General features: G+C 27.8%; 1 protein-coding gene across 1 annotated transcript; it reads right to left on the bottom strand.

The window, feature by feature from the left end:
• Positions 1 to 2229: 2229 nt before the first annotated feature.
• LOC107013901 (1-Cys peroxiredoxin) lies at positions 2230 to 3966 on the bottom strand. Its single transcript, XM_015213778.2, has 4 exons — positions 3792 to 3966; positions 2893 to 3041; positions 2681 to 2827; positions 2230 to 2614 (listed from the first exon to the last, which is right to left on the bottom strand). Exons 1-4 carry the CDS (start codon positions 3907 to 3909, stop codon positions 2369 to 2371), a joined length of 660 nt encoding a protein of 219 aa, XP_015069264.1. The 5' UTR covers positions 3910 to 3966; the 3' UTR covers positions 2230 to 2368.
• Positions 3967 to 9494: the final 5528 nt, after the last annotated feature.

Raw genomic sequence — 9494 nt, 5'->3', positions numbered from 1 at the left:
TGAAAAAATTATCAATGGCAGTAAACATCCCTTTCTTCCTTACTTTAGTAATCTTTGTCCCAATCCTTATCCTCAAATTTTATACTCTTTTGACTCTTTGATGTGCTTATGTCTGTCTCATACTCATGATATTATATGTTTTTGATTAAGGGCATAAACTGGTACATATTTGTTTATTTCGTTTCTCATTGAAGATCTTAATTGTGTATGAGTTTAAGATGACTAATATCCTCAGATTAACTAACCATTTTGTTAGCAGAAGTGTACTTGAAAGTGTTGCCCAAGTGGCTATGAGTTAAAAATGATATTGCACTCATTGAATGTTATTCGAGTTCTTTGGTTATTGGTTTTCAATGATGCCAAAAGGGGGAAAGTATATAATGTAGATAGACATATGTATAGTTTGTCATCATCAAAAAGGGGGAAATTGTTGGGGAATGAGAAAACATGAAGTTTGTAGTTTTGATGGATGACAAAGAATTGAAGTTTTGATCACTAACAAAGAGTCTTGATGTGTAACAAATCATTGGTTATCATCATCAAAAAGGGGGAAAATGTTGGGAAGTAGGAGAACAAATAAAGTAGTTTTGATGATTGATAAAGTGAAGGCATGGTGTCGTATGTATACAATTATGAGAGTTGCGACAAAGAAGAAAAAGTATTGAAGAAAAGAAGAAAAAGTGCAGAATTGTAAAGAAGGAAAAGAAGGAAACAAATATGGAAATAAATAAAGAAGGAAAGAAAGAAAAAAAAAAGTAGCAATTCAAGTCAAAGAAGGAAAGAAATAAAAAAGTAGCAATTCAAGTCAAAGAAGGAAAGAAATAAAAAAGTAGCAATTCAAGTCAAAGAAGGAAAGAAATAAAGAAATTACAATTCAAGTCAAATAAGGAAAGACGTAAATATAGACAAGTTCAAGAAGGAAAAGGATTTGTAATTCCTTTCCTTGTAGAAGTTGAAGGCAAATCAAATCTATAAAAGGATCAAGAAGTTGAAAGAAAAAAATGTCTTTGCAATCACAAAAATCGAGAGAATTTTTCCAGCAAAGCCAGAACGATAGGTATTGCATATTCACGAAATATATCATCTTGAGAGCAGTATTTTCTGGAGAAAAAACGCAGGCCTTCGTCACAGAAACGCAAGGACCAGGTTCACCTTCATCACAGCAACATAAGCACCAGGTTCACGAAACCTGTTCTACTCAGAACTATTGGATATTGAAGTTTGATCAATTAAAGTCTAAGGTTATTAGTCTTTGTTGATTTGTTCTAGGTTTATTATTGAGTTGTAATAATTCCTAGATTTGTAACAAGAAGTGGGTTTGACTTCTTGGGAGTTGAGTCTTGAGAGATTTGTACAAAGGGTGGGTTTGGCTCTTTGTAGGGTTGAGTTTCTGTGAGAATTGTAACAAAAGGTGGGTTTGGCCTTTTGGAGAGATCGATTGGAGTCAATCGAGGGAGTAGTAGAGATAAGACTTTTTGATTATTGAGTTGTAATCACAAAATCTTATAGTTGAATTAATAAAACGAGGTTTTTCCTTCCTTGAGTGAGGAAGATTTTTAATTCAGTAAGTGTTTGTGTCTTTACTCTGTCTTTACTTAAAAGCAACTTACACGAACCTGGTTCGTGTTCTGGGGTAAGGTTTCTACACAGGTTTTAGAAATTATTGTAGCGCATTAATTGGTTAATTTATTTAACCCTTTGAAGTTTATTGAAACTCTATATAATTTCTGCATTTTGAACCTATTTCCTCTTTAACCTATTTTCGTATCTTTAAATGTCTTAATTTTCATAAAATTTATTGATTTAAATTGTATAATGATTCTGCAACCGAAAAGGTAATATGGATGTCAATTACAACGATTTAAATCATGACAAAAAGGTAAAGTAAAATAACACGAAGATTTCATTAACCAAGGAAAAGAAAAAAATAGTTTCTATTATTAAAGGCTTTTATCGCCTAAAGCAAGTTTCAAGAGTTGATATAGCAGACTTGATGATTATGCGTTGAGATTTGGATTTGTACAAAAATGCATCTGAAGGCACTCTTTACGTTAAAAATAAAATTAAAGGAACTGATTTTATCACTCTCTCTCTTTTATGTATGAAAATTCAAGGCAACAAGCGTACCAATGATTGGATGCTTGATGTATCTCACTACTACTACAAAATCGAATAATCTATTTGTGGCATGTACTTCATTTAGATTTAGCATTTTGCAACTGAAATGCATTTTCAGAGAAGGCCCAAAAAACACAAGAAACTTTATTTATTATTTTATAACGAAGAGAAGAGAAGAGATATGGAACATCAAAGTCCACAAATCCAAATATAACTAGTGCACATAGTGTAAAAGCTGGAAGAAAGATATTTAAACGTTTGTGAAGCGGAGGTAACTCTTGCCAGATGGAAGATTGGCAGTGTCAAAACCCTGTGGAAACATCTCCTTTGCTTCTTCATTGGACACACCCGGTGCTATCACTACCGGTTCTCCCGGTTTCCAGTTTGCTGGGGTTGCAACTTTGTACTTTGCCGCTTTCTGTAGGGACTCTACCACCCTCAACACTTCATCCATGTTTCTTCCGGTGCTTGCTGGATATAGAAAGCTCAGCTTTATCTACACACATTAGTTTAAACTATTAAGAAACTTTTGAACTAATCAATAATAAGTTGAATCAAATACCTTTTTGTCAGGTCCTACGATGTGAAGCGCACGAGAAGGAAGGTTATAGCCAGAGGAATCCATCTCATCAGGATCCACCATGTTGAGTTGCTTAATCAATTCTCTATTCGGATCAGCAATGATTGGGTATGTCACTTTGTGTCCCTTCTGCAAAATACTTATTATTAACAAAAAAGAAATTGTATAGTAATTAAAACTCTGAGTGTAGGTACATTATAAGCTTCAATATCCTTGATCCATTCATTGTGAGACGGAACATCATCACAAGAAAGTCCCAGAAGTTTAACTCCTCTCTCAGCGAACTTGTTAGCATAAGCAGCCATCATAGCTAGCTCCGTCGTGCATACTGGCGTAAAATCACCTGCATGCATCCAAACACCACATTATGAAGATACAACAACCCCCAAAAAAATGTAAAAAGATTCTGTTTTATAAAAATAAAATGTATTTTTTATCCCCCTCCCCTAGCCCCTTCCCAAAAAAAAATTATTTATTTTTTAAAGCTTTTAGATTATTTTGTTTCCTTACCCTACCTCACTCAGGGCAGAGTGTCACGGGACACGACTTTGCGTTAGAAAAATATATATTTAATTAAAACAAAAAAATATCAATGATCATATAGTATGAAGTGTTAAATATTTATACAAGTGTATATCTGGCGCAGATGGTCCTTAGTTAATTGTTAACTAAGGTACATGAGTTTGAATCCCCAACAGTGTTTTCATTCATATATATTTATATTTATAAAAAAGTATTTAACTCCATTTTTTTAGTGATATTATTTTAAAAATGAAAATTTAAGTTACTATATTTTTTATTTCACTTTTTGGAATATATAAATATATATATATATATATATATATAAAAGGTTACACCGCTTGAAAAAATATCTAACGCCTATCGCAACCACCTAGCTCCAATTAATAAATATTAGTAATACCACTTCTTTCTTTTATGAAAAAATATCTAACGCCACTGATCCTATCGCAACCACCTAGCTCCAATTAATACTTCTTTCTTTTATGAATGGAAAATAAAAAATAACTTTCAAAATTTTAAAATAAGAAAGCATATTACTATAGGTGGTGCAGAAAAATTAAAATAAATTAACCTGGATGAGAAAATAGAATGGTGTAGCTATCACCAACATAGTCATGAAGTTTCATCTTCCCATGGTTCGTTTCTACTTGAAGATTAGGAAGATCATCTCCAATAGTAAGGCCTGGCATTTTTATTTTTATTTTCTCTCTTTTCAAATCAAAATACTTTTTTTTTTGTGTGTGGGGAAAATGATAAGAGGAATAATCGTGATTTAAAGGATGTTGAAACATTGTTGCATGAAGAGAACGTGGCTTTTGCAATTTGCCACTTCATTCTCCTGCTTCCACGTATGTCCAATTTTCTATCTTCTTACTTACCTGCAATATTTGAATACAACTTATAACACACAACACCTACCTGTTACCACTTTATACGGCATCTTTTCGATCTAATTTTTTTTTATAACTACGTCATTGTTCTATATTCCTATCCCTCTAGATACATATCTATCATCTCTTATAAAATAAAAAAAATAAATTACATATATAAAATATTTATTTTTTATGATAATATAATTTTTCTAACTAATAATATTTTAAAAAATTATATAAATTATATCTCCTTTTTTTCAGTCCTTTTTTCTATTCGTTCTCTTTTTCTTTTTATACTTTTTCTTTCTTCATCTCTTTCCTCTCATTATTTATCTTCCTCCTCTCTTTTTTTTAATTCTTTTAATTCTTTCTTCTTTAAATTTCACTTAAATAACTATGTTTAAATAACTTTTGCCCGCATTTCATTATTTCTACTTAAAAACACGATGAGAAGAGGAATAAAAAAATTAAATATTTATACAATATCATGTTCTCAAATAGAAACTTCAAATCTTTAAAAATATAGCAACAAGAGTTCACCATTAATTGATGGTCATTGTAAAACTTTAAATTTTGAATTCTTTATTTAAATTTTACGAATTTGTGATTAGTTTGGACAAATTGTTTCTACAAATAATTTTAAAAAATATCGTTTTGGAGTTTATATCTTAATTTTAAGAGGATTTGATTAAGTTTATAATTGATTGCAGGAGAAATATTAGATTGAAACTTGATAACGTGAAATTTATGGAACTATATCGCAATTGTATTAAAGTTGTATTACATATGTTTCATAATTGTATTAGAATTGTATTAAAATCACGAACAATACTTTATGATACATATTACAAACTTCACTCCTTGTTTTAGTGATATCAATCAAATAATTGAAGTAACACACTTGTAATATATTTATAACATATGCACAATATATTTGTAATATGTACTGCAAACATCACGCATATTCTTAGTGATACAAATCAAAATAATTTATAACATATGCACAATACATTTGTGGTACATATTGCAAACATCACTCATGTTCTTAGTGATACAAATCAAAATAATGTATAAGACATATACAATACACCTTTTATTCATAAATAATACTCTCTCTATCCCTATTTACTTGTCCATATTTCCTTTTATATATGTCCCTATTTACTTGTTCATTTTAACAAATCAAGAAAGGACAACAATTTTTTTCCTAATATGTCCTTATTTAATTCTAGAAAATTTCTAGTACTACTAAGTTGTAATGCATGCTTTTTGGAACTAGAAAATACATTTATTATACTTGGGGAGTTACATAATCTTTTAAGTTAAGGATAAAAGTGTAATCAACCTATGATGATAATTAGTGTCTTAATATGGTTGCCACTTCTAAAGTGGACAACTAAATAAGGACAGAGGAAATACAAGTTTAATTCAATCTATATATTATTGTCTTGTATTTCGTTAGTTACGTCTTTCATTTATTGTAAATTTTCTCTTCTAATTCAACTTTAATATTGTATGATACACTTTTAATGCAAATTTAATTCATTTTGTAGTTTATTATTTGTTACTATTAGATTACTTCTTTAATTCATTATTGATATAAGTTTAATTCACTCTATCTAGTGTTTCATTAGTTACTTTTTTATGTATGCCTAATTCATATTTAATATTTGTATAATGTATTTTTAATAAGTTAATTCATTTTGCAGTTTATTCATGCACACTTATAATATATGCACAATAATTTTAATACATATTGCACTTAGTGGTATAAATCAAAAGTAATTTATAAGACACATATAATACTTGTTTTATTCATGAATAATACATTTATAATACGTATTATACACTTCACTCATTTCTTACCGATAATAACAAGAATAATTTAGGTAACACATTATGATACATATATAAGACATGCACAATACATTTTCAATACATATTACAACCATCACTCATTTTCTCAGTGATAAAAGGAAGATAATTTATAAGATATATATGATATATAAGTTTTATTCATGAATCATATGAGTTTAATTCAGTTTATAGACCGTCGTCTTGTCTTTCGTTTTACGTTTCTCATTCATTCTTAATTCTCTCTTCTAATTCAACTTTAATATTATGTAATACAATTTTAAAGCAATTAATTCATTTTGCAATTTTTTGATTTATTTGTTACTATCAGATTACTTGTTTAATTCATTATTGATAAAAGTTTACTTTACTCTATAAATCATTTTCTACTCTTTCATTGCTTACATTTTTTATTCATGCTTAATTCTCTCTTCTAATGCAACTTTAATGTTTGTGCAGTACACTTTTAAATACACTTTTAATTTATTTTGCAGTTTATTTGTTGATTTGTTTCAATTGAATTACTTGTTAAATTCATTATTTATACAAATTCATTCAGTTTACAGAACATAGAATGCTTTTTCGTTTGCTACATTTTGCATTCATGCTTAATTCTCTTCTAATTCAATTTTAATATGTGTGTATATATTTTTAATTCAAATTTTTTATTTTGCAATTTATCATGTCTCTTCATTTGTTACGATTAAATTATTTTTTAATTAATTGATTAATTATGGATAAAAATTTTATTGATCCTATGAATTATTGACTAATTTACGTAGAAAAATAGAGAGAAATAAAGACAAAAAAAAAAGCAAAAGAAAGAGAGAGGAAACATAGCAGCAAAAAGAAACGAGAAAGAAAAAAAAAGAAAGTAGAGAGAAATAACAACTAAAAGGAAAGAGCGAGAAAGAGAAAAATTTAAAAACTGAGACAGAAAAAAGAAAAAGAGGCGAGAGAGAAAAATTTAACAAAAATATAGTATTATTATATATTACTATAAATGGTAATAATTAAAAATTATATCTAAAATAAGTTATTATTTTTTAAAAAGGATTCACTCAAGTAATTAATCCTAAATAAATTTTATTGGGTCAAATATTTGTATATGCTATTGTCTTTGGTACGGTTTGCTTTGATTTTCATAATGGTTGTACTTTAATTTTATTTTTAACTTTTATATAAAAATAACACTCCATACACATTTAAGATGATAAATATCAAGTTATAAACATACTTTTTGATAATAAACTACTTATAGCATATTATTATAAGAAAAAATATATTCAAAAAAATTTCTCGTTAATTATTTAAATAATAATTAATTTATTTAAATAATTACATTTATTATTCAGTTACCTTTTTTAAACCAATCTATTTAATTAAATTAATTTTTTAAGTTACCTTTTTTAAACCAAACTATTTGATTACATTATTTTTTTTAAGTTACCTTTTTTAAACAAAACTCTTTAACTATTATTAATTAAATTAAACATTATATAGTTACCTTTTAAAAACAATTACAAAATAATAGGGATTTTATCATTCCATAAAACTACCCACCACTATCTAAACCAATACCAGTTTTTTTTAAAACCCGTCACACGCTATATTAAAAAAAAATTCATCTTCCCCAAATATATTGTTCTTCCCCAAATCTTCCTTAATTTCGCACGCCTAACATTATTCTTCACCAAAATATCCTGTTTTGGTCAAAAATCTTCAACATTTCACTCACAAATCTGTATAACGCCTAACATTCTTCTTCACCAAAATCTACTGTTTTGGTCAAAAATCTTCCACATTTGCACTCAAAAATCTGTATAATGTCAAAGAGAGGTAATGAAACCCCGCGTAAAAGTAGAAGGTTGAACGATGAAGCAAGATCTGAGGAATTTCATGCTCCATCTTTCAACATTTTGTCACAAACACAAACTCAATCTTCATCTTCAAAAGAGAAATCTAGAACAGAAAAATCAAAAGTGAAAAAAAAAAACAAAGAGTCAAAGGAAATCGAGAAGAAGAGAAAAGGAAAAGAAAAGCAAATCGTAGGTGAATCTGAGATGATGCAAAAGAAAGAGAAAAGAAGAGGAAAGGAAAACAAATTCAATACTCATCAGATTCTGACTCTGATTTTGTAGATGAGTTGATAAAATCAAAATCAAAAAAATCAAGAGGCACTGAAATCGATAGTTCACAGTTAGAAGAAACAAATAAATCCAAAAAAATTTTAGAGGTTAGTAAAAGATTTTTTTTGAAATTTAAATTAACTGTTTAATTTTGTTTTAATTTCGATTTTAATTGTGAATAGTATAGTACATGATTTATCTTGTGTTATTTGTGTATGAAATAATTAATACATTTTTTATTATAGAAGTGTATGAAATATTGTATTAAGTTTGTATGATATTTTTGACTATTACTATTCATAATAAAACTAAATACTTTATGGTTTGATTTTGTGTATTTAGTGTTGAATAAATTGTGTATGAAATAATGTATTAAGTTTGTATGAATTTGTATGAAATGCTATATTTGTTTTATTACATTATAAATGTATAAACAATGTATGAATTGTTTATGAGTTAATGTATTAAGTTTGTATGCTATGAGTATGAAATTCTATATTTGTTTTTATTACATTATCAATGTATGAATAATGTATGAATTGTGTATGATTTAATGTATTAAGTTTGTATGCTATGTGTATGAAATTCTATATTTGTTTCTCTTACATTATCAATGTATGAATAATGTATCAATATGGTTTGATTTTGTGCATTTAGTGATAAATGAATTGTGTATGAAATAATGTATTAAGTTTGTATGAATTTGTATGAAATGCTATATTTGTTTTATTACATTATCAATGTATGAATAATGTATGAATTATGTATGAATTAATGTATTAAGTTTGTATGCTATGTGTATGAAATGCTATATTTGTTTTTTATCACATTAGCAATGTATGAATATAGTATGATAAACGTATTAATTTAATTTTAACAATTTTTTAGGAGAAGAAGACACAAACACATTTGTCATCATGCATTAACATGAATGTGTTTGCGGATCTGTTGACCTTTCTAGGTCAAGATAAGTTTCAACAATTCTTACAAGAAACACCTTTTGGATTTTTTTATAATTTGCATAACATTAAAATCCAATGTCAATTGTTGAGACACATATTTCTACTTGGGAATGAAAATGTTAGGGATGACATGTCATAAATGTAAATGGTAAAGAGTTACATTTTGGGTTAAAAGAGTTTGTTGCTATAACCGGTCTGAAATGTGGACCTGTTTCTGATTTTGTATCTGACCTATCTGTTCAAACAGACTCATTGCTGAAAATTTCGGGAATTTTAATAAAGTATCCAAGTCAGAGTTTAATCATAAGTTTAAATTGGAAGATTTTTGGAAAGAAGATGACCGTTTAAAAATCGGGATCTTGTACTTTATTTCTTCTTTTCTGACTGCATCAGACCCTTCAAAAACAACAATTTCAAAATTGTATTTTGATTTGGTCGAGTCTGGACAGTATGCCAC

The sequence above is a fragment of the Solanum pennellii genome, chromosome 3 (assembly GCF_001406875.1).
Source record: "Solanum pennellii chromosome 3, SPENNV200".
In the NCBI taxonomy this organism is placed as follows: domain Eukaryota; kingdom Viridiplantae; phylum Streptophyta; class Magnoliopsida; order Solanales; family Solanaceae; genus Solanum; species Solanum pennellii.
The sequence above is the reverse complement of the archived record's forward strand: the minus strand, read 5'-3'. Positions and strand labels throughout refer to the sequence as shown.

What these genes read in the sequence shown, in the direction of transcription:
- LOC107013901 (XM_015213778.2), bottom strand. Translation starts at nt 3,909, where the DNA reads ATGCCAGGCCTTACTATTGGAGATGATCTTCCTAATCTTCAAGTAGAA. An exon ending in CATTCTATTTTCTCATCCAG is followed by an intron (nt 3,042 to 3,791) that starts GTTAATTTATTT and finishes GGATGCATGCAG; the next exon opens with GTGATTTTACGCCAGTATGC. An exon ending in TCGTAGGACCTGACAAAAAG is followed by an intron (nt 2,615 to 2,680) that starts GTATTTGATTCA and finishes TAATGTGTGTAG; the next exon opens with ATAAAGCTGAGCTTTCTATA.